At 52.1% G+C, this 24,037-nt stretch overlaps 1 protein-coding gene across 8 annotated transcripts; it reads left to right on the top strand.

The window, feature by feature from the left end:
- The first annotated feature begins 932 nt into the window (after positions 1-932).
- On the top strand, positions 933-9,881 carry STOML1 (stomatin like 1). 8 transcript variants are annotated; one of them, XM_058542039.1, is made up of 7 exons: positions 933-1,142; positions 2,684-2,790; positions 3,874-4,023; positions 4,337-4,540; positions 7,571-7,766; positions 8,246-8,455; positions 8,970-9,881. In XM_058542039.1, the coding sequence occupies exons 1-7, from the start codon at positions 1,025-1,027 to the stop codon at positions 9,161-9,163; spliced, it is 1,179 nt and encodes a 392-aa protein (XP_058398022.1). In that variant the 5' UTR covers positions 933-1,024; the 3' UTR covers positions 9,164-9,881. The 8 variants fall into 8 exon arrangements, with proteins under 8 accessions (XP_058398022.1, XP_058398021.1, XP_058398024.1 ...); XM_058542038.1 differs by having other exon boundaries at positions 8,243-8,455; XM_058542047.1 differs by lacking the exon at positions 933-1,142 and adding an exon at positions 2,950-2,995 and having other exon boundaries at positions 2,704-2,790; positions 8,243-8,455.
- The last annotated feature ends 14,156 nt before the right edge of the window (positions 9,882-24,037 follow it).

Here is a 24,037-nt window from a genome sequence, read left to right as displayed (position 1 = left end):
CCTGCCCTACCCTCCAGCCTGATCAGTACCCGTAAAGCTTTAGAATCAGGCCATCAAAGTAGGAAAAGCCAAAGATGGTGAGCAGTCATCTGCAGAAGGACCTAGAAGTGGCCTACGGCTGGGGGCCTGAGGGGCTGAGGAGGCAGGACGGGCATGTGGCTGAGACAAGGAAAACTTTATTAATTTCTTGGCTCACTTTGGAAGATAGCCTACCCTAACACCCTGTTGGAAGTTAGTGCTTCTCAGAGTAAATTCACTGTTTGTATTCGGGTTTTCTCAAGCCACAGAGAGGCAAGTTACCTGGATCTGGGTACCTGGATCAAGGGGCGTGCTCTTTCTGGACCCCACCTGCCCTGGGATACCTCTGTGCCACCCTCTCATTCCTTACTCTGACATGCTCCCTGAGGTCTGCACAGAAATTTCTTTCTTTTTGTGCCAAAGTTAGGCCCTCCCACCCCCCTTAACCACAGTGACCTGGTCGACAAATAAGTACTGAGATCCACTTTGTGCCAGGCCTTGTTTGCTGGGCTGTGGGGACACGAAGAGTAATAATTTGCTGACCATGGCCTGGAGAAACCATAATTCTAAACAAGGGCACCCTGCACAAACACCCCGACCCCAGTGTTTGATTGAGAGGCAGTGCTGAGAAGCTGGTAGCATTTGCTTGACTCTGGAGAAGATTCAGTTCCTGAAAAACCCGTTACAAGATCCAACTTCCCCTCCTGCTCTTCTTCTAAGGCCGAGGGGGAGCATGGAGGAAGAGGCGAGAACTCCTTCAGCCTCCCAGGAACGCAGACCATCCTTCCTCCGCGCCCCGCGGCCACAGTTCGGTCCTCCCAGCGCAGGGGGCGCTGTGCGACGGCGGGAGCCGGGCCCGGCCTGCCTGCTCCTCCTGCGCCTGGGCCCCGCCGCTGGCGGCGCAGGGAAAACCGGAAGCGGAGGCCGGCAGGAGTCGGGTAGCGTAGGGCCGGCTGGTCCAGCCGGGCGCCGTGCGAGGGCGGGGGCGTGCCCCCTGTCAAGAGCCATGCTTGGCAGGTCTGGGTACCGGGCGCTGCCGTTGGGGGACTTTGACCGTTTTCAGCAGTCGAGCTTCGGCTTCCTGGGCTCGCAGAAGGGCTGCTTGTCCCCGGAGCCGGGGGCCGGTGAGTGGCCGCCCAGCACGGCGGACCTGGGGGGTACCGGCTGGCATCCCCAGGCCCGAACTCTTTGCCTCTCGAGAGTCAGCTGGTCTGGCGCCCTTGCACTCTAAGAGGAGGGGCCGAGAGGGGGCACGATGTGATGAGGAGCCTGGACTGGGCGCTGGGATGCTGGCGCTGATCCGCCCTTCTTAGGGCTTCCGGCTGCAGCCGCAGAGCTTTCTCATCTTCCAAGAAGCCTCGCCCCATCACATTTCTCCTCGGCCCTTATCAGCCCTTTACGCCTGGGCAGAGGTTTCAAGTTGCCATTTTGCCTAGAAAGAAACCAAGGTCTAGGCATAGGAGGTCACCAGCACACTAAGGGCACTTGGCTGCAGAGAAATGGCAGAATCTTCGCCCCTGGGGGCACCTGTAGACGCCCTGAGCTCCAGTATCTCCCTGTTTCCTGGTGGAGATGCGCAGGGCAAAAAGGCAGGCCCTCAGCTGCCTGTTGTGTCTGCTCTGGCCCTTCTTGCTCCAAAGCCTTGAGTTGTTCCCTTGGCCCACAGGCCAGATCCCACATTCCTCAGCCTGACAACCAAACTCTGGAGGATTTGGTCTCTCCGTGACCCTCTTGTACTGATAGCTGCCCCTATCCAAGAGTTCCTTTCCTGCAGTGGCCACATGGGTCAGAGCCAGGCAGGAAAGGAGACTTAGAGGATTTGGGGTTTCTGGGAGGATGGAGCAGAGGCTCCTGTCTGCTTCCTGTCCAAGGTTGGGAGGGGAAGGATAGCAGAGAATAACCTCATCCCAGATTCTGGGGCTGTCTCAGCTCCACTCCCATCCTGGGCTCTTGGTTCTCAGGGGCCAAGACCTCTGGCTCAGATGAGCCTCATCTTCCTGGTTCCCCCTCCCCTACCTCCTACCTGAAGCTGCTTCAAGTGAAGCTTGCATTTGATGGTCCTTAGGGCACTGAAGTGGGGTGAAGAATTGTGAGCTAGGAAAGAACATCTTAGCCCTCATTTATGGCTCCTATTGATGAGCCATTAATGCTTTATTCCTTTAGGCTAAGGCATTATCTGCAAAAGGACTCCTTGAAAGCACCCTTCTGGAGCTGATGGTAGAGGAGGAATGGGTTACGCCAGCAGCTTTCAGTTCAACCCAGCAAGTGTTTACAGACGCCCAGGTGCTCCTGGCTCTGTGCCACATATGCGAAGGCGATGTAAATCATACAAGAGGATTGACTCCTGCTCAGCCCAGTGAGAGAGCATCACATGGATTGGCTTCTCAGATCTGATGGCTGTTGCCTAACAGAGAACAGGCCTTGTGAGGGTGGGACTTGGGACAGATTAGTTTTGATGTGTTGGAGGAGGGAAGAGTCCTTAACTAGCACTTGCCCAAAGATATGGGAGTATGAGGCAAGGAGGCAGATTGAGAGCCTTGAGAAGAAAGGAGCCACTGAAAGGGGAGGGAGGCAAAAGGTACACTTGACCAAGTTCACTCTGCCTGCAGCTGTGCTGCCAGACCCAGTTGGTGTTCCTTGACTGCCTCTGTTCTCTTGTCCCCAGATGTGCCTCAGAGCTGGCCCTCCTGCCTCTGCCACGGCCTCATCAGTTTCCTGGGGTTCTTGCTGCTACTGATCACCTTCCCCATTTCCGGCTGGTTTGCCCTGAAGGTAAGGCTGACTGGGTCAGCTCCCAGGGTGGTTGGGCCACACTGAGAGCTTTGGCATTGATGGATGAATTCTCTGTCCTCTGCTCCCTTCCCCTAAATATTATATGATAACACTTCTGTGAAATGGGCTGAGCAAGGATTGTTCATTTTCATCTTTCAGATCAGGAAACTGGGCTCAGACTTGTCCAAAGTCATCCTGGGAGCCAGTAAGTGATAGAAACAAGCCTTCCCAAACTCCCAGTCCTGGCGTCAGGACACTGGCTTAGGGTGGCACAGATATCTCTGCCAAATCTTCCTCCTGTTGGGTTAGGCTAAATTAGAAATGAAAAACACTCAACTTGGCCCAGCAGTCAATGAGTAGTAATAGGAATTCAGGCCTCGTTTTCAACGAGGGTTGGTATAGATGGGAAGAGGATGCACTAGAGTTGAGGCTCACACCTGAAAGCTGCAGTGAAGGTGGAAGCCCAGGCAGGCCGTGTCCTTCGTGTGGCCCTAGGCCACAGCCAACTTCTCTAGAAAGCCTTTGGGTTTGGTGTGGTCTGAAAGGGAGTCCTTAGAAGATCCTAAAATCCTAGTCCTAAAACTGCCTCTGAAACAAATACTGTGTGACCTTGGGCAAGTCACTTTGCCTCTCTGGTCCTTCATTTCTCAATTTGGACATATTTTCTTCTTTGAGGACTCCAGGGACCTGAAGTTGGCAAAGCCCTTTGCTTGGAGGTGCTGTTAGAGCAGCCCCACCCTTTCTCCTAACTAATTCAAGGGCAGACAGTTTCCTGGTTTGACTCATGTCTAGCTGCAGACCACGGAAGTGAAAAGTGTCTGTGAGGATCAAGTCAATACAGTGTGGTAGTTGAGAGCATGGCCCCTGGAGTCGTTCAGAACTGCATGCAAGTCTTGCCAGTTTCACTTAGGGGCTGTGTGGTTTTTGAGCAAGTCACCGAACCTCTCAGAGCCTTGGTTGTCTCATCTGAAAACAGAGCTAAGGATACCTGACACTGACCCAGGTGAGGCGGAGAGAGGGAGGAGGGACCAGCCCAGGCTCCCCACTTTCAACCCTTTCCCTTGCCGTTGTCATTGTGGACAGATCGTGCCCACCTATGAGCGGATGATTGTGTTTCGCCTGGGCCGGATCCGCACCCCTCAAGGGCCTGGCATGGTTCTGCTCCTGCCCTTCATTGACTCCTTTCAGAGGGTGGATCTGAGGACGCGAGCCTTCAGTGTCCCTCCCTGCAAGGTGAGGGGCTTCTTGGCTCCCCTGGACAGAGGGAGTGGGGGCTTGTGCAGAGTGTACTGTGGGTGCCAGTACTTGGCCTGTAAGTAGCCATCAGGGGCGGGGGGAAGGGGTGGGGAAGAGACCAGAAAATTGAGGATGGAGGCTGGCAGGACATCCTTGTCCATATATCTAACCCCATGTACCTGGGGACACCATTTTGCCCTTGAAGAGCTAGCTGCCAGGTGGGTGGGTCAAGCTGGGTGGTCTCAGTGAGCTGGACCTCCCTGCAGCCCCAGCCCATTGAGTGTCTCCTCTTTCACGGCTTCCCCCACAGCTGGCCTCTAAGGATGGGGCTGTGTTGTCCGTGGGGGCCGACGTCCAGTTCCGCATCTGGGACCCAGTGCTGTCGGTGATGACTGTGAAGGACCTGAACACGGCCACGCGCATGACAGCCCAGAATGCCATGACCAAGGCCCTGCTCAAGAGGCCTCTGCGGGAGATCCAGATGGAGAGGCTCAAGATCAGCGACCAGCTGCTGGTAGGCAGCTCCTCTCACGGTAGAGCTTGGTGGCTGGCACTTGGGGCTGGCTCCGTCTGCCAGGGCACTTTGCAGAAAGCACCAGATCACTCTGGGCCTCAGTTTACCATATGTCCCAAGAGTGTAACAACCTTTGTAGAGCTAGTGGTCTGGGTGGGACTCTGAGTTGAGGAACAGAAGATGGTCCGGGACCATAGGGATCTTGGGCAAACTTGTCCCTGAGACGTGAAGGGGCTCCGACAGGGGAGTGGCCTGCTTCTGACTGCTGAGATCTTACCCTTCACTGTTCTGTGGGTGTTGCCATGACTACACTGCGCCTCAGGGGCCCTCAGCAGACTCACAGGCAGGCAGGTGGGTGAAAAAAACAGGGGCCCTACTGGCCCAGTCACCTTCTGGAGAACTCTCTGCTCCACGGTGCAGCATGTGCATTTTTGTGGTTTTGTGTTTCCTTGTTCTGAACAAAGCAAAGGAACACAAGGACACTTGAACCTTTTTATGGACTCTTCTTCATGTATGAGCAATTATCTACACTGGAATTCACCTCAGATCCCTTCTGTGACAAGATGGGGTAGAAATGACTACACGGTGGTGGTGTGTCCCCTGTACCCCACGCTCCCCTTGTGCTTTCTCCCATGTCCTGATGGGAGCGTGGGTGAAGTTTTCCCTCATTCCCCTCGGCTCTGCCTTCCCCAGGGGCACTGGGGTTAGGAGGGGAGTGGGGTAATGCCAGTCCTGGAGGTCCCAGTCTTTTCAGGAAGTAAATCAACCAGCTGGGTGACATTCTATTTGGGATAGTGACAATAGCTCTCCTGTGCATAGCAGCTTATAGTTTACAAAGTCCTTTTGTCTGCCCCAGTGTATCTCAGCTGTATATTTTGCTGCAGGAGGGCCAGTATTATTGTTTTGTTTGGAGGGAGGAAACTAAGGCTCAGATGTTATTTGACTTGCCTCTCAAAGCCATGGTCAAGGGCAGAGCTGGCCCAGAGCCAGATCACCTGCCCCCAGCCCCAATCCAGTGCTCAGTCTTGTACAGCTCAGATAACAAGTTGACAATTTTTATCCATGAAACCACAGTCCATTTAATTTACCTTTAGGAAAAGAAAATTATCTCGGCCTTGTTGCATACATTGATTTAGTGCAGCAAAGCTGAAAGAGGTGGTTTGGGGGAGTCGGTCTCGCACGGGGAGGTGGAGTCATATAGGGCCCATTGCCCGACTGAGTTGGCACCAGGTGCAGTGGGGTCGGTGCCTGTGGTTAAAATGAAATCTCAGGAAACTCAGCACACCTCCCGTAAGCCCTGGTTCAGGCAGCGTTTCTCATTCTCACTGCCCTTTTTGTGTCCTTATCATCTGGAGGGTTTGCACACTCCCCACCTCTCACCTGCTGGGCCCTCCTCGTGCTCCAGGCCAGCTGCTTTACCCCTCACTGCCCTGGGCCAGCCTCCCACAGCCCCCACCCATCACACTCTGCAGCAGGCCTTGCCTCTTAGTCCTCTAGGAGAAAAACTCGAGGACAAGAACTCTTTCAGCTTCCTCCAGCATCACCCCTTCAAACTCATCTATATCTGTGCTATTTCTCTTGCCTCATTGGAAGTTCTGTCTGCTTCCTCTGTGTGAGGCTCATCCCTGACCCGGGCAGTGCTCTGGGCCCAGGACTCGGCTCCCTCCCTCCATTCATCTTCTCTTCTCCCCTTTCTGCATAGACACATGCTCTCCCTTTGTCCCTGTCCCCCTCTAGCTCTCACTCCCCTTCCCTTCTCTGCTTCCCCTCCTGTCCGTAGGCTCCTAAGTCAGCTCTGGCCGAGATCACGGTGACCTCCCTCTTGCTAGTGCAGGGGACACTTCTCAGTCCTTCCCTTCCTCACCTGGGGGCAGCCTTTGACTCTGGAGCCCTCCTTCTCTGCTCTCGGATCCCCTGCTTCCCTTGGCTTCCTTATCCCACACGCCTGCTTCTTCCCCTTCCTGGGCACTCCTGCACGTTCTCCTGCCTTTCAGTTCGCGGGTTTTCTGTCAATGGCCTCTTCTTGTCTGTTACCTCCTGGGGAGAGCTCGTCCATCCAGGGCTTTTTGCTGTCTCTGGACACTAATTATTCATAACACTCTGCTCCAGCCCCGACTCTCTCCTGCGCCCTGGACTCATTTATCCGTCTGCCTATTGGACAGTTGGTTGGCTGTCCCCTAGACCCCTCAAGTTTAATGTATCAGAAGAAAGTTATCATCTGTCCCCGACCCACCCCCAAGTCTGTGCCTCCCTCTGTGTGTCCCCTCTGGGTGAATGCCCACACGCATGGTCCGTGCAGGAACCCACACCAGAAACCTGACTCTTCCTCATGAGTCGACAGCGGGCAGGCAGCAATCCTAGTGCTTCTGTCTGTCTAGTGTCTTGCTGTAGCTTAATATAGTTGACAGCATTGTGCCCCTCTCGGTGTATCTCGGCTTTACAGCCACCTCTCTGCCTGACACCAGATTCAGGTCATTTCTGCCTGCAGTTGGTCTCCATGCTTCCACCCTCAGCCCCCTCCAATCCAGTGTCCGCATAGCAGCCAGGAGGATCTTTCCAGTGAGCAAGTCTGCTCTGTCAGCTCCCTGCTAAACTCCTCTCTGGGGCTCCTTGTGCCTCAGAATAAATCCAAGTGAGCAGGTGCAGCCCGCCTCTGACCCCTCAGCTGTCTCCACTCTCCCAACACACACTTGAGGGTCCAGCTAACAGCTACACTTACTTGCAGTTCCCTGAACATTCCAGGTCCTCCTGTCTGAGCTTTTGCGTGGAAGGGTCCTCCTTCCCCTTTGCCCCTTCACCTGGATAACTCCTCCTTCCCCCATCCCTCCCCCTCCCTGGGCCTGCAGGTGGGTCAGGCTCCCTCCTGGTTGTAATGGCCCTCTGCCTGCGTTCCCAGGCCGGAACTTCTCAAGGCGGGGTGTGGTGCCTCAGGCACCGCTGTGTCCATGTGTGACCATTCCAGCCTCCCAAAGAAGGTACTCCGGAAAGGTCTGTTGAACGAATTCCATTTCTTCCCACACTGTCCTCCAGCTGGAGATCAACGATGTGACCAGGGCCTGGGGGCTGGAGGTGGACCGTGTGGAGCTGGCGGTGGAGGCCGTGCTCCAGCCACCCCAGGACAGCCCGGCTGGGCCCAGCCTGGACAGCACCCTCCAGCAGCTGGCCCTCCACTTCCTGGGAGGAGGCATGTCCTCGGTGGCAGGAGGTGCCCTGCCCCCGGGGCCAGGTGAGGAGCCTTGGGGAAGAGGGTGGAGGTGCTCACCAGGGCACTCAGCTTGGGGTCCAGCACAGGCTGAGCTTTGCTACTTGCTCCCTTAACCAAGCCCCTTTGGCAGTGCACACTCTGCCCAGCTGTTCCAGCCGCCCTGATTCTAGAGCTCACCGGAGCTAAGGCAGTGAGAAGAGCCCAGGTGTCTGTGAGTGTCTGTGTGTGTGTGGAGGCCTTTGGGAGCCTCCGGGGGAGGGAGTGACAGCACCCAGAAAAGAGTTTTACGTTCAAGGGTGGAGTAGCTTAGAAGTGGAGTTTTGGGGTTAAAGCTGAAACTCAAGGGTGGTTTCTCAGCAGAAGAGGAAGTTGAACACAGGCCTGAAGGGGCTCTAAGGGGAAACTGCCGCGAAGGTGCGGAGGCCACGGTGATCCTCACCTTGGCAGCACGTTGACTCTTCTCTGTCTCCCTCCCCAACCCCGTTGGCTGCCCCCAGCAGACACCTTGGAGATGGTGAGCGAAGTTGAGCCGCCTGCCCCTCACGTTGGTGCTGGGCCCACCCCGAAGCAGCCTGTGGCTGAGGGGCTGCTGGCAGCCCTGCAGCCCTTCCTGTCTGAGGCCCTGGTCAACCAAGTCAGGGCCTGCTACCAGTTCAATGTCACCCTGCCTGGTGGCACCCAGAGCACCTACTTCCTGGACCTTGCTACAGGTACAACTGCCCTCCCCGCCTTCTCACCCACGTTGCTTGGAGCCCCCGCCCAGGAAGGCCTTTATTAGACTGCCCCCTGCTCTGCCAGCAGTGTAGGGTGAACCCATGGCAGTCAGGGGCACACACGCTGTCTGCAGACTGATTCCCCAGGCCTTTGTCTCCCTGCCCTGTCCTTGTCAGCAGGACAACTGCGGCAGCCGAGCTTCCTACCCCAGGAGCCCTGCCCATGTTGTAGGCCTGCTGGTGCCAGGCTCTGTGCTGAGCCCTTTTGTGCCTTTTCCCGCCTGCTTCTCACCAGGAGCCTGTGATTTAGGGACTGCTGTCATCCCCGTTTCACCAGTTTGGAAACTGAGGCTCTGAGCACTCACACAGCCAACTGGACGTGAACCCAGGGTGTTAGGACCTGAACTCTTAACCACTACTTTCCACTCCTCCCAGTGGGACATGCTAACCCCTTCTTCCCCTGCCACACAGCTGTCCTCCTACTAATGCTCAGTTTTCTTTCCCCCCACAGGGCAAGGGAGGGTGGGACACGGGGTGCCTGACGGCATTCCTGATGTGGTGGTGGAGATGGCCGAGGTGGACCTGCGGGCCTTGTTGTGCAGAGAGCTGCGACCCCTGGGGGCTTACATGAGCGGGCGGCTGAAGGTGAAGGGTGACCTGGCCGTGGCCATGAAGCTGGAGGCTGTCCTCAGGGCCTTGAAGTAGCAGCCTTGGCTGACCATCCATAGCCCAGCCCCGAGCCTGACACCAAGTCAGGAGGATGTCTTGGAAGAGGAGTCATTGGCACTGCACCTCAGAGTATTGAGGCCCTGAGAAGTTTCAGGCCCAGCCAGGAGCCAATAAATGGAGGCTGAGAGACACCGGAGCTGGGAGAGGCTGCGTCAGGCTGCCCTGTCCTCACCCACAGTGTTCCCTGGATAAGCCTTTGCCCATCCCGGGCCCCGGCCGAGCGCCCAGCCCTGAGCTGGGTACACGGCGCGATGACAGGAGCCAGGCCTGTTCCGCTCTGCTGGCTACCTGACTACAGAGGCAGGGCCCACAGAAACAGCCTGATGGCAGCTGGTTTGGTCCCAGTGTGAGGGGGCAAAGCATGTGGCTCAGGCTCCAAGCTCCAGAGGGGGCGTCAGAGAGGCTGGGAGAGGGAGAGGGAAGGCGGCCACCAAGAAGAGCGGGTTCTGGAGATCAGGCTGGGCCTGCCTTCCTGATCGCAGCTGAGGTCCGGCTAGTGGGGGGTGGGAGTGGGAAAGTATGGGGCCTGCTCCTCCCCCGGCCCTGCTCCTGAAGGCGTCTTGACTCATCTGCCAGCTCTGTCTTGCATGCCTGGCGGGCTGGGGCCCAGGGCAGCATGAAGGAGGGCCCTGCTGTTCCTATGCTTCTTACCAGAGGTTTGAAAACCTCAAATAAATGTGGTGTTTACAATGTACTGGAGAGAAGTGGGGGCATAGGGGTGGGTAGGACGGTCCCCGAGGTGATGCCCCTATTGGACCAGGGCCCTGGGGGCTGACACAGGTTCTCACGATGCTCTTGAATCACCCACAGTTCCTTTTCCTGCTGAGGGTCTCAAAGCCCCCGGGACAGGCGTGGGACACCGTTCCTCTTTATAGTCAGGAGAGGTTTGCCAGGAAAGGCGGGGTAGGATGTGTCAGAGCTTGTCCCACAAACATTAACCCAATGAGGGGTGGGGGTGGGGGGGCCTCGTATCACATTCAACAGAGGAGTTGGGACTGCTCTTAGCTTTCCTTCCTGTTACCCGCGGGTCGCTGGTCCTCTAGCAGCAGAAATGAGGAAACAGGCCATGGAGGTCTGGCCTGGGCCCAGCCCCGGGAGCCCAGCTGGCCTTCTGCTCCAGTGCTCCAGCCCAAACCCCAGGCCCCCCAGAGAAGGGGGCCTTGGACTTCTCCAGTCCTGCGAAAGGAATCTCACTTCCTGAAGAGGCTTGTGAAAAAACTCCACAGAAATCTGATCCTCCCCTTTGAGGAACAGCCTCTGGCTTGTCCTCTGGCACCAGGCCTCCCCCGCAGGGCCCTCTCCAACTTCCTTGGCACCAGGCTTTGTCCAGTTTGCCCTTTTGTTCCTGCCAGGGCCTTGTCCCTCCTCTTGTTGGTCCTTCCAGTGCAGACCGCACCACCATCGGGTTCAGGTTTCAGCTCCAGGGCCCCTTCCTGGTGGGCCAGAGCCCCAGCCTGCTGCCCCTGCTCTGCCCCTCTCTCCACTCACCTGGAGGCCACCCAGCCTTCCTCCCGGTCCCCGCCAGCCGCACTCCCCCCGTCCTTGAGGCCTGGTGGGGCACGGTCCTCTGCTCTCGCCTGGGCTCCCTTGGGGCTGTCATCATGCTCATTCCCCACTGTCTGTGTCACTGTTCTTGCACAAGTGCCTGCCTGCCCTGCTGGACCACGAGCTTCATGTCTGAGCGATCCATGTTTGTTCCCTCTGGTGCCACTGCACACAGCGCACCAAGTGTTGATGGGGAAGCCCCAGGTATTTTCCTCGTGAAAGCTTAGGGGAAACTGAAACTCCTCAGGTTTTTCTTTTTGTGGATGTGGGAGGATCAGCATAACATTCCTGGGTGTCTGAGTGGGTGGCGAGCAAGGCTTGCCACCAGCCATTACCACCCCGGTCCTGTCAAGGGGAACTCATGCCTTGGCGGGCCAGCACTCCAGGAGAGGGAGCCCACAGGTTCAGGAGCCCCTAGGCTTCAGAGGGCTGAGCAGACCTGCTGTCCCCAGGGGATGAGAGGGGCACCTAACGGGGTCAGGGTGTGGGGAGGGAGGGAAAGGGTGTCTGATAACCAGAGAAGGCTTCCTGAGGACGTGATGCCCAAGACTTGCAGCTCCGTGGGCGATGAGAGAAGAGATGGGGAAAGACATGGGGCAGAGGAGAAGCCCCTGTGAGGACACGGACAGAAGAGGCAGCCAGGCACCTCGGATTTGGGGAACTGGAACCTAAAGTATAAGGGGGGATAAAAATAGTAACTCACTGGGTGCCAAATGTGTTCCCATACCGGATGAGACACTTCCTATAATAATATTTATTTCCTGACGATAACCTGGGGAGTAATGACAATTAAAATGGTTATATTATGCTATGTTCATATATTAATATATAATGTACTTGATATTATTTTTAAAATAAGTATTTAAATTTTGAACAGCTAATACATTCACCTGGTTCCAAAATTTTTAAAGATTAAAAAGGCATATTATGAAAATCGTCCCTCATCTTCCTGACTCCATCCACATAGTCCCACACCTTCCTCCAAACAGGTATTCCTGATAACTAGTCTCTTGGTTATTCTTCCAGAAGTCTTTTATTTATTTTTTTAATGCATATACAAGAAAATCTAAATATATATCTTCTGGATTTTTTTTTTATACAAACGGTGACATAGCATACACTACATTACACCTTGAGGATCTTTCCATATTAGCACACACAACTTTCCCCACTTGGTTTTGTGGTGACCGAGGATTTCATTGTATGGATGTATCATAATTGATTTAACCTGTCTTGCATTGATGGCCTTTTTTGTTTTGCTCTTTCAAACAATGTTGCAGTAATAACTTTTAACATATGCTATTTCACCTGTGGTTGAGTTTATCTGTGGGATAAAATCCTAGAAGGGAAATTGCTAGGTCAAAGCATTTGTAATTTAATAAATATTGCCAAATGCTCTCTTTGGGGGTTATTCCAATTTATACTCCCATCATTAGTGATTGAGAGTTTTTCCTCATAGCCATGCCAACACAGTGTGTTGTTAAACTTTTGGATTTTTTGACAGTCTAGTAAGTGAAAAATTGCATCTCAGTGTAGTTTTGTTGTTGTTATTGTTCATTTGATTATTGCCTTTTAAGACTTGGATTTCTAGAATATTTTATGGCTTTCTCCACTATATAAGGGCACAGTCCCCCATCCTTACTGCCCCAGATTCTCTGCCTCTCAGCCAGGAGAGAGGCAGAAGAGAGAGAGGAAGGGAGAGAAGAGGGGAGAAGAGGGGAAAGGGATGGGGGGGCGGTGTGGAGGAGGCTGAGGATAAAAGGGACTTGCCCCCCATGGTCCTCCTCTGCTGGGAGCTGCTTTCCCTGGACTGGGACTCCAACTTCCTTTCATTGAATTTCCAGAGCCCGGCACAGTGCCTGCCATATAACAGGCACCAGAAACTGGTTTTTAAAATTAACTCGATGAATAAGATGAAGGAGTATTAGATTTGTTGAGGATGATGGAGGTAGAGAGAGACAGAGGTGGGGGTGGGGGGAGATGGGGATAGGGAGAGAGGAGAGACAGAGAGAGAGAGAGAGACAAAGGGAGAAGGAAAGGGAAAAACAGGGAGAAACAGAGACAGAGAGAGACAGACAGGGAGAGGGAGAGATAGAGACAGAAGATGAGGGAGACTTGAGTGGGAGACTGGAAGTTCAGAACAAGGAGAGACAGAACCACAGGGAGACAGGGACAGAGGGAGGGAGTGGGAGCCAAACCGCGGTGCCTGCCTCAGTGGTGAAAACAAAGCCGTGCGGGTCGTCCTGGAGGGACCAGAGTCACCCCTGAGGAGGAGAAGCCCAGGGAGGCCACCCAGGGGCCTCTGAGGGCGCCTTGGCTCCCTGGTCTGGGTCTCCTGCCTCCGTGAAGGGAGCTTACAGAAGCTCAGTCATGAGCTTGTGGCACCATCTTGTGGCGGTTTGGGGGATAGCTGGTTGTCTCATTCCAGACGTAGCTTTCAAGGGCTGGGGAGGGTCCTAGGGGGCTGGGGAGGATCCTAGGGGGCAGTGGAGCTCCTTTAGTGGAGAGAAAGTGAAGAGTAGAACCAGGAGGCCTGATGCCCAGGCCTGGGAAAGGTTCACCTTGTCTGACCATTCCCATGTACGTTCAAACACACACACACACCCGTGTGTTTCCAGGCCCAGGGTGGGCTTGGCAGTGATGGGGGTAGAGAGGGAAGTGGGGGATAGGAATTGGCCAGGAGAAATTGGGGGGGTTGACTAGTGTGACCAGGAAACTGCAGATTATGGGGTTAAATCTGTAAAATGGGGCTAATTATATCAAAGGTGTTTTTAAGATCTGCCCAGGATGAGGTGCTATTACTTTTGGAGGTTCCTCCTCAAATCAATTACTAAAATGTACAGAATTCCTACATTAAATATAAAACATTATTATAAAATAATATGAAGTGATTTTTGTAAGTTTGCCTTGGAAATTATTTGACTAAGAGTAATTCATTTATGGTGTAATTATCTGTGAGTTCTCAGCACTCCTGGGGCATTTATTTGCATTCTTGAAGTGCTCACAGAATTTAAAAAAATCTAATCTACAAATTATTTCCAAATGTAATGAATTTTTTATGAACACCACATTTAATAATTATAGATGTTGACAGAATTAATGACATAAATTAACAATTGATGACACTTTGTAGACATCTGATTAAACATTTATTAATTTGGGTTATTCTGTAGTTTGCATTTTTGAGCAGGACTTTTCTCAGGTTTCCAACATTTATGTAGGTCCCTGAGAAGCCTGAGGATGCTGGGCAGTGTCCCTTGGGACTACCTTACCTGGAAAATAAGTGGCCCTGATAACAATTACCCAATAGGAGAGCTATAACGAATAAAAACAGGAGAGTATGTGGAAGCACTTAGCACAGTGCCCAGCAAACTCCAAGCATCCAGTGAAAAGTCGTAGATGTTATTAAATACACACACTCATATATTCATTCACTCACTCATTCAGAAAAATTGTGCTGGGCATGCAAGGTCCCAGGCGCTGGGACAGCAGTGAGCAAGCCATCCGAGGCCCCATCCTTGGGGAACTTACATGCGCGTTGGGAGAGCTAGACGTGAACAATAAGCACTGAAAATAAGGCAGTCATACAGTACGTGAGAAGGCCATTAGCGCCTCGGGAGAGGGCCTGGCATGTTCTACAACAGCAAGGAGGCCAGTGTGGCTGGAGTGCAGAGCGGAGGAGGGTGGGAGGAGATGAGACGAGAGGCGAAAATGGGGCCAGTTCCTGTGGGGCCTTGGAGGCCACGTGAGGACTCAGTGCAATGGGGAGCCGCTGGGGAGTTCCAGCAGAGGAGCGTGCGAGACTGAGTACACAAAGGGATATGGCCAGATCACATATAGAAACAGGGCTCTGACCTGCGCCCTGCAGCCACCTGCCTGGAAACCAACCCCTGTGTCCAACAACAGGCCCAGGAGGCCAGCCTGCTATCTCTAGCGACAATCCAGGAAGCTGAGCAATAGCTTCTGGAACAATTGGCCCCAAATGGTCAAGACTCGATTAATTATTGACAGGGTCCCTAATTTTTGTTCCTGCTTCCGACTTAGGACCAACCACAGAAAGCCCAATATGTGCCCTAACCAATCACACAGGACAGCCCGCTTCTGGTCAGCCCACCTCCAGCTTCCCCAGGCCACCAGCCTCCAGTCAGGGCACACCCGCAGCCCTCCCTCCTCCCTCCATAAAGCTTTCCCAGGCCTCTGCCTGCATTTGAGTCTCTGCCAAAATACAAGCGGGGTGGCTGACTCCCTTGCTCTAGCAGGCTCTGAATAAATAGCCTTTGCTTTTCTCATTTGGTTGGTCTTCACTTACTTCCACAAATGACAGAAACTGCCTTACATTTTAAAAGCTGCTCTGTTGAGAACAGGCTGCCTGTAAAAGCAGGGAGACCCATTAAGAGGCCATTGCAATAATCCAGGCAAGAGATGACAATGTCTTGGACCAGGCTGGTCACAGGGCAAGTGATTAGAAGGGGTTGGATTCTGGTTATAAGTATTTTAAATTTTTTATTTTGAAATAACTAGAGATTCACAGGAGGTTGCAAAGAAATGCACAGAGAGGTCCCAGGTACCCCTCCCCCAGCCACTCCCCCCAACATCTCTTATAACCGCAGCACAATATCAAAACCAAGAAATCTACATTGGCACAATCCACCGAGTTTACTCAGATTTCACCGGTTATACGTGTACCCATTTGTGTGTGTGTGTGTGTGTGTGTGTGTGTAGCTCTATGCAATTTTGTCACACATGTAGCCTGGAGTAACTACCACAACAATCAAGATGCTCGACTATACCATCACCATGAGATCCCTCGTGTCACGGCTTTGTAGCCACACCCCGGCCCTCTCATTCCTAACCCCTGACAGCAACTGATCTGTACTCTATTTCTATAATTATGTCATTCACAGTTGTTCTAGAAACGGAACCATGCAGTATGTATCCTTTTGGGGCTGGCTTTTTCACTCAGCGTAACTCCCTGGAAAGTCATTCAAGTTGTCACTCGTATCAACAGTTCATTCCTTTTTATTGCGAGTGGTATTCTCTGGGATGGATGGACCACAGTTTGTTTAACCAGTCACCTTTTGAAGGACATCTGACTAGTTTCCAGGTTTGGGCTGTTACAAATCAAACTGCTATGAATGTTTGTGTACAAGTTCCTCCACGAAAATAAGCCTTCATTCCTCTGGGATAAGTGCAATCGCCAGGCCCCTGGTAAAGCCATTTTCAGTTTTGAAGGGAACCGGTTATATTTTGAAGACAGAGCCCAAGGATCACCTGACAGACTGGACGTGGGTGTGAGAGGAAAGAGAGAAGTCAGGGATGGTTCCAAACGAGCGAATACACTTAGAACAGTGCTGGGCAGAATAGGGCTCAGGAGATGTCAGCTACAGCGACAGCAAACTCAACGCAAACTACAGGGAAAGGATAAAACCCCTGAGACGCCATAAGCCACGGACATGGCGTGAAAGGTGTTAGGGGCCACTCACAGGGCACTGAGTGCCCAGAAACCTCTTTGATTATTCACACGTATTAAAAGTGAAAGAGAAGAGTTCTCCTTCGTCTTAGGATGTAGAAAGCCACAGAAGGTCACGCCCATTCTAACAACAAGAAAAAGCCAGATAATCCACAAAACTATAATTTTTAAAACCCATCGTAGAGCTGAGGTCGTAGTAGGCAACCAAGAGAACTGAACTCCAAAGAGCAACAGGCGCCTGCGAGGAAAGACAGGACAAACGGTTTTGCCTTGGGAGAGCAAGTGGGGGGCGGGGAGGGAGTGTGCCCACCCCCCTCGCCCCCCAGCTCTTTCCCAGGAGGAAGAATGGAGGCAGAGTGGGAGGAGCAGGAGAGGGGAGAGACTCCCCCAGTTCGCGGCACGAACGTGCAAGATGTGATTAGCTGCTGCTGCAGGGCAGGCACACAACCTCACCTGCTTCTGGAGGAGGTTCTCTCAAACACAGCCCTGGGCCGGGGGCAGCAGACTCGGGTCCCGGGGCTGCTGGAGGGGAGGCAGAAACCAAGATCTACTGCATCTGGGGAAAAGATAAAAGTAAACGCCGCTGCTTGCCCCTGTGGGAGGGGCAGGAAAAGCTCTCCTAAGACCCAGCAGAGATACAAGGCGAGGATCGGGATCACTGCCACACTGCCAAGTCCCACCCTCTGAGTCCCAGGTGCACAGGCTCTGTGAGGCTGGGCCAGGAGAACGGAGAAACAGTCACAGCAGTCTACCACTAGGAGGAGAGCAAGAGCCAGCAGAGGAACCCCTCTGTGGTGGAGGCAGGCAGGACCTCTGAGGGCTGAGAGTGGAACAGCGGGAAAAACCCTCCGGAACCCCAGGCTGTCTACAAGAAACCCACTTTAAATATAAAGACCTAGGTATGTTAAAACTAAAAGAATGAAAAAAAGACATGCCATGCAAACACTAATCCAAAGAGAGCTCAAGTGTCTATATTAACATGAGACAAAATAGACTTTGGGACAGAGACTATTTCCAGGAATAAAGAGGAACAATACATAATGATAAAGAGGTCAAGTCCATCAAGAGGAAAAACCACCTCAATGTGTATGCACTGGAGAACAGACCCTCAGGATACACACAATTATAACTGATAGAACTGAAAGGAGAAATAGACAAATCCACTTCTCTCTCGATGCTTCATAGAATGAGCGAGTAGATGGAAAATCAGTCTGGATCTGGATAACGTGAATAACACTGTTAACCAGCTTAACCCAACCAATGTTTATAGGACACTCCACCCAACAACAGCAGAGCACACATTCGTTTCGAGGCACATGCAGCTGCACCAAGATAGACCGTAGTCTGAGCAGTAAAACAAATCTCAACAAATGAAAAATAATTAAAATCATACAAGTATGTTCTCTTATCATAATAAACTATAAATCAATAACCAAAAGATATCTGGAAAATCCCCAGATATTTGTAGATTAAACAACACACTTTTAAATAACAAGAGGCAAAGAAGAAACAATGAGACTAATTAGAAATATTTTAATTAAATGAAAATAAAAACACAACTTATCAAAATTTGTGGGACACAATTTAAAGCAGTGCATAGAGGGAAATTATAGCATTACATGTTTATATTAGAAAATATAGGAGAATATCTTTGTGACCTTGTTGAGGTAGAGATTTCTTAGATAGGACAAACAGTACCATCCAGAAAGGAAAAAACATGATTATACTGGCGTTCACCAAAATTAAAAACTTCTGCTTTTCCAAAGGTACTAGTAAGAAAATGAAAATGCAAACCATGGATTGGGAGAAAATATTTGCAAAACACAAAACTGATAAAAGACTTGTATTCAGAATAGATAAAGAGCTCTTCCAACTCAATAATAAGACAGACAAACCAATTAAAAATGGGCAAAGGATTTGAACAGAAACTTCATCAAAGATGAGATATGAAGGAAAATATGTACATAACAGATGCTTAACATTATTAGTCATTAGGGAGCCGAAAATTAAAACTACAATGAAATACCACTACATACCTACTAGAATGGCTTTAAAAAAAAAAATAGAATACAAAGTGCTGGCAATAGCCACTTTGTGGAGCAATAGCCACTTTGGAAAACAGTTTGGCAGCTTCTTGCACAGGTAAACATGTGCTTATCATATGACTCAGTAATCTCATCCCTAGGTATTTACCCAAGAAAAATGAAAATGTATGTCCACTCAAAGACCTGTCTGTGAATGTTTACAGCAGTTCTCTTCATAATGGCCCCAACCTGGAAACAACCCAAATATTCATCTTCTGGTAAACAGAAAAACAAATTGTGGTCCACACAATGGAATACTACTCAGCAATAAAAAGGAACAAACTATTGATACACACAACAACATGGATGAATTTCAAAAACATTATGTTAAGTGAAAGAAGACAGATACAAAGGGCCACATATTTTATGATTCCATATATATAAGATTCTGGAAAAGGCAAAACCGCAGGGATAGAAAGAGGATTAGTGGTCGTCGGGGGTCGGGGTGTGGGTAGAAAATTGACTACAAAGAGGCCTGAGAGAAATTTAAGGGTGATGGAAATATTTTACATCTCGATTGTGGGGGTTTTCTATGTCCGCACATACTTGTCAAAACTCATCAAACTGCATGCCTAAAACGGGTGAATTTCACATACGCAAATTATTCCTTAATATACCTGAATTATATTTAAAAAGTGAAAGAGACAAACGCTGTGAATTAGAAATGAGGAGGCCTTTGATGTCACATACTCTGGGAATAGAGTCCTGCACCCTCCGGTGGCCTCCAGGGGCAGTGACAATCCGTTTCCTGGCTGAGAAGCTCCCAGACTGCTGGGACCCCAGATGCCAAGCCCCCCCATCTCTCCTCTGGCATGGGTGCACCACCAGCTGGATCAAGTCCCCTGGTCCCAGGATTCGGTTGCTCAGGTCACCACAGACACCGTCCCCCAGTGTTTTGGGGGTATGCATACTGATACAGCAAAGAGGGAATTCCATCAGGACCTGATTATTTAACTAGATGCTACCAAATCCAGCAGGGAGAAAGCAGAGAATGTAACCTATTTAAAAACAAACACACACTTAAAAACTTCTCAGAAAGGAAAAGAAATGACCAATTATCAACCTCACAAGGTATTCCAGCTGACTGCAGTTTCCAGCAAGCAGCCACAATTCAAGATGTAGCCTGTTGTATTTTTGCAAGCTTTGCGCACCTGCCCCGTTTCAGTCTCTCTGCTTCCTGAGATGAGCACTTAGGATCATACACAGTGAATGTTGGGTCCATATTGCCTGGATCCCGATACGGGCTCCAGTTTTGCCCTGGCACAGATCAGGGATGCGGGAAAGCACACCAAACACTGGGTGTGGGATGACTGTGGGTGATGCTGACTGTGTCAGACAACACTGTAACACAGGCTTCCATTTGCTGGCCTCCTATCCAGGCCTTTGCATCCATTGCCAAGAGTAAAATTGGTCTGTGCTTATCATCACGAAGTGGGTGGGGTAGGATGGCTCTCTTTGTCAGATTTGGTGTCAGGATTATGTCAGCTTCATAAAACCAATCCATCATGTCCCCCATACGCTCCGGAAGAGTTTAAATAACGTAGAAATGAGCTGTTCTTCCAGTTTGAAAGAATTCACATTAAAACACTCTCCGTCTGGTGTCTTTTTTAGAGATGTCAACATTTCTTCTGTGGTTATTGGTCTTTCACTCTTTGAGTCAATTTTGGCAATTTATAAATAGATTCCTAAATATTATTATTTAATGTTGAAACACTCCAATTCATAAGCACGGAGTTGTATGTACTATTCTCTTAAATTTCAAGTCATCTCTATGGCTGTGTTAATATTCCCTTTCTAATCTCACGTTTTGTATTATTATTTTTCTTGACTAGACAAGATGATGGTTTGTCTATTTTAATTTGCCACTGCCTTCCCCTGCCCATAAAGAACAATCTGAGTATGAATTACACTACTTCTAGGAGGAATCATGCTTCTCTCCCTCAGCCACTTTTTGAGCTGCTGTTTCCAGGAGTCGTGATTCTGGAGAGCTGCGGAGGAAGGAGATGAAGGTTTGAACAGCGCTCTGGCTACGCTTCAAAGCACAGGCAAATGGCTTTTTGTCTGGTCCCAGATGCCTTTGAGGATCTGGTGGAAGCCACGCCCCGTCTCCAGAAATGTGCCTGCCTTTGAATCCTGGCTCTCCTATTTACCAGCTGAGAGAACTGGGGCAAGTCACATGACGTCTCTATGCGTCAGCTTCCCCATCTGCAAAATAGGCATAATAACGGTGCCTCCCTCGTAGGGTCATTGTGAGGATTAAATGGGCTAACCTTTGTACAGCATTTAGGGCAGAGCTGGCACACGGTGAAGCGTTCAAGAAGTTAGCTACCATCACTCTCATTATTGGTGTTCTTCTGCTGGGCCTTTGTCTCCCCACCACGTCCCAGGAGGTACTTGTGCATCCCCACCCCAGGGGCCAGATATGAAGTGGCTTCTGTGAATCAAGGCACCCTGTGGGGTGGTGGAAGTTCGCTCCAAGAGGCAGAGGGGAGGAGGAGGAGTTAGGGAGGGCGTGGTAGAAGCAGGTAGAGGAAAGAGGTTGGGAGGGCTTCTCCCAGACTGGGGAGGTGGGGGCTGCGGCTCTGCTAGTAGTAGGGACAATATCCTGCTGCTGGCAGTACCCTGAGGATGTGGTGAACCTTGAGGGACACGGCTGCGTGGTGCCCTTATGCCTCAGCTTTGCAGGGAGCGGAGATGACTGCCCTGGGGGGTTCAGTCAATGAGGCTGCGTGCAGTCACTGGAGGAGACTGAAGACCACAGGGCCCCTCTCTGATGTTCTGGGCCTTCTAAGGCCTCTACGGTGGGAGTAAAATGACTTAGGACATTGAATTTCCCACCCGGTAGCCAGGGGCTCAAAGCAGATTAAACTTGATTTTGAAAAATTAAAAAAAAAAAGCAATTTCACATCGCCAGGGCACACAGGAACCAAAATCCATGCCTGCTTCCCCTGCCTTCTACATTTTGAGTTTTGTTCTTAAAGCTTTTTCAGGACCTTCTCGTTCTCACAAAGTTCTGCTGCAATTTCCAGGTGATGTGTGTCATGCGCACCCTTGGGCCCCGGGTTCTGTCTGCTCTCCTGCCCCACGTCCACAGGCTTCAGTGAGCTTCCTGGGGTGTGGGCAGCGCCTCTCATTCTCCCTGGCCAGCTGGTGCCAACCCTGCCCACAGCCCCGCCTGAGGACTCAGTCTGGGGAGTGGTGGGGAGATTTGCAGGGGGGTGTGTGTCACTTTCCAACAAAGGCTGTGGTTGTAGTTGTACCCAGAGGCAGCCACAGTGAGGAGCAGCTGGGAAGGGCCGTCCCTGTGAGGGACCAGCAAGGCTCAGAGGTTGTGGGTGGGCAGGCTTGGCCTCTCTTGTCCTGACCACAAAGGGGAGGAGATGCCTGATGGGAGCTGGGAAGACCCCCCTCCCCTCCCCCGCCAGCTGGAGGGGCAGGTGTTGTCAACCTTGCTCAGTCTGGAATCAGCAAACAGGAACCTCCCTCAGGAGGCTGGCCCGAGGGGTGGGCATCAGGGCTGAGGGGCAGCCTATCAGCCAGCGTGGGTGCTGTGGGATCAGGCAGAGACCTCCAATGCAGAAGCGTAGGGGCTGGGCCCTGGGCTCCCCTTCTCTCCAGGGTCGAACTTTGGAGGCTTTGTTTTCATGAAATCTGTAAATATCCTCACAGGCCCCCCCACCCTTGGCCAAGCAGTCTCTTAAAGTGCTCTGTCAAGGGTCATTCCTACAGATTAAGAAGCCCCTCACCTAAAACTCAGGAAGGGCATTGGGCCAGCTCTGCCACTCACATGGTGGTTATCAGATACTTCCATGACACAAGCCTAAGTAACTTCTCAAAACAGGTGGGATTTTTGCGGAGTGAGGGGAGCTGGGAGAGGTAATGTTGCTGCCTGGGCCCAAAGCGAGGTGCTGCTGCCCTGGGTAGGGGGCAGGCGTGGAGCTATACGCATCGGGGTTGGGGGAGGGGGAGAAGACCAACGCTGTGGCCAGGACAGCATGGGATCTGGGTCTGAGCTGTCCCATAAACTGGCTTTCACCAGACCCAGCCCCTGGCCCTGCCCACCCAGCCACACCCTCCCCTGCCCAGGGCAGCCTAGCATCCTCATTACTACCAGTGAGCCTTTCTGAAGGTTCCAGGTCCAGCCTGGTTTGGTGTCTAACGCCCCTGCTTCGGGCCTCTGTCTGTGGCATCCCCCAAGCCAGATGATGCCCCAGGCCCTCCCCAGGCTGCAGTCTCTCTGCTGGCTGTCCTGCTCTGAGCCCAACAGTCGCCCCTCTGCCCGCCCCCACACAGACTGGGCTTTGCCTGTCACTCTCCTCTCCTTCTCTCTCTCCCTTTCCGCATCCTCTCCTCTCTTCTCTTCCCTTGCCCTCTTCTCTCCCAGACAAGGAACAGCAGTGGAGCCCAAGGAGCCCAGCTCCTCAGGACACAGATGGGGAGACTGAGACTCAGCAGAGGACAGAGTTAGGACCACAGCCAGGTCCCCTGCCACTTGCATCGCCTCTGCTCTCTGTCCTTCCTGCTCTCCAGCCCCACCTACCCCAAATTGTCAGTACAGTCCTCCCTCTCTAGCCATGGGACACTGGTTCCAGGACCCCTGTGGATACCAAAATCCATGGATGCAAGTCCCTTATCTAAAATGGCATAGTATTTGTATATAACCTACGCACACCCTTCCATATACTTTAAATCATCTCTAGATTACTTATAATACCTAATACAATGTAAATGCTATGTAAATAGTTGTTACATTGTATTGTTTGGGGATTAATGTCAAGAAAAAAGTCTGGGTATGTTCAGTACAGACGCAGTCATCGCAGGCCTTTCCATCTGCGGTTGGCAGAATCTGAATGGGGAACAGTGGATACAGAGGGCCGACTGTACTTAACAGATTCTGCTGCCCAGACTGCAGGGGAGGCTGCAGGAAGGCCCATTTCACCTCCAAGTGTTCCTATAGCAGCATCTGAGGGTGGTGAGCCTCTCAGCACTGGGGCTGAGCAAGCCGAGGATGGAGGGTGTCAGGCAGGTGGCCTGGAGGCCCTCTGCAGCCCAGGTGGATTCCTGCACATCAGTGCCCAGACGTGCTGGTGGAGACCCTCTGGGTCTGTGCCCCCCAGAGGGAGGTTCTGCATCAGGAGTGGAGACGATTCGCCCCTCGCCTCCCTCTTCTCCTGGAAGGCCCTGTCTGGTGCTGAGCGCAAAGCTCAGGTTGGGCACACGCACTGCCATAGACCAAGAGGGAGCCTGGTGGGCCCCAAGGCCCTCACCAATCAGGCAAATCCCATACGGTTTTCTTAGAATGTGACTCCCAGGGAATAATGCTTTTTTTTTTGGTTCCGGCAGGGAAGGTGGCCCTGCTCGTCCTCCCCTCCTGCTCCCCCCACCCCCGGCCCCTCCAGAGCCAGGCAGCCCCACCCCTGGAGCACTGCCCATTCCCAGGAGGCCTCCTTGAGCATCTGCTGAAGCCTGTGGCCTCAGACAGGCTCCCATTCTGGGTTTCCTTTCTGACCTGGGAATTGGGGACTGTTGACTCTACCTCATAGGGTCCTCTGACAGTCTGGAATTTGGTGACCTTGTCTGAGCCCTCCCTCGCTCACTCCTGGGGGCACCTAGAAAGGAAGCGGGTGCTGGAATCAGGACAGCATCTCTGAGGCACACACGGGCGAGGGGTACAGCAGAACCATGACTCCTGGATGACAGACTTCTGCCCACACTCCTTCTCAGTTCTCCCAGCCCAGCCTCAGATGGCGA

The sequence above is a fragment of the Diceros bicornis genome, chromosome 5 (genome assembly GCF_020826845.1).
Source record: "Diceros bicornis minor isolate mBicDic1 chromosome 5, mDicBic1.mat.cur, whole genome shotgun sequence".
Taxonomy (NCBI): domain Eukaryota; kingdom Metazoa; phylum Chordata; class Mammalia; order Perissodactyla; family Rhinocerotidae; genus Diceros; species Diceros bicornis.
Note: the sequence above shows the minus strand (reverse complement) of the source record. Positions and strands in the feature narration are given on the sequence as shown.

Coding starts and splice junctions, on each gene's coding strand:
- STOML1 (XM_058542038.1), top strand. CDS start 1,025: ATGCTTGGCAGGTCTGGGTACCGGGCGCTGCCGTTGGGGGACTTTGAC. Junction 7,767..8,242: donor TGCCCTGCCCCCGGGGCCAG/GTGAGGAGCCTT, acceptor GGCTGCCCCCAG/CAGACACCTTGGAGATGGTG. Junction 8,456..8,969: donor CTTCCTGGACCTTGCTACAG/GTACAACTGCCC, acceptor TTCCCCCCACAG/GGCAAGGGAGGGTGGGACAC.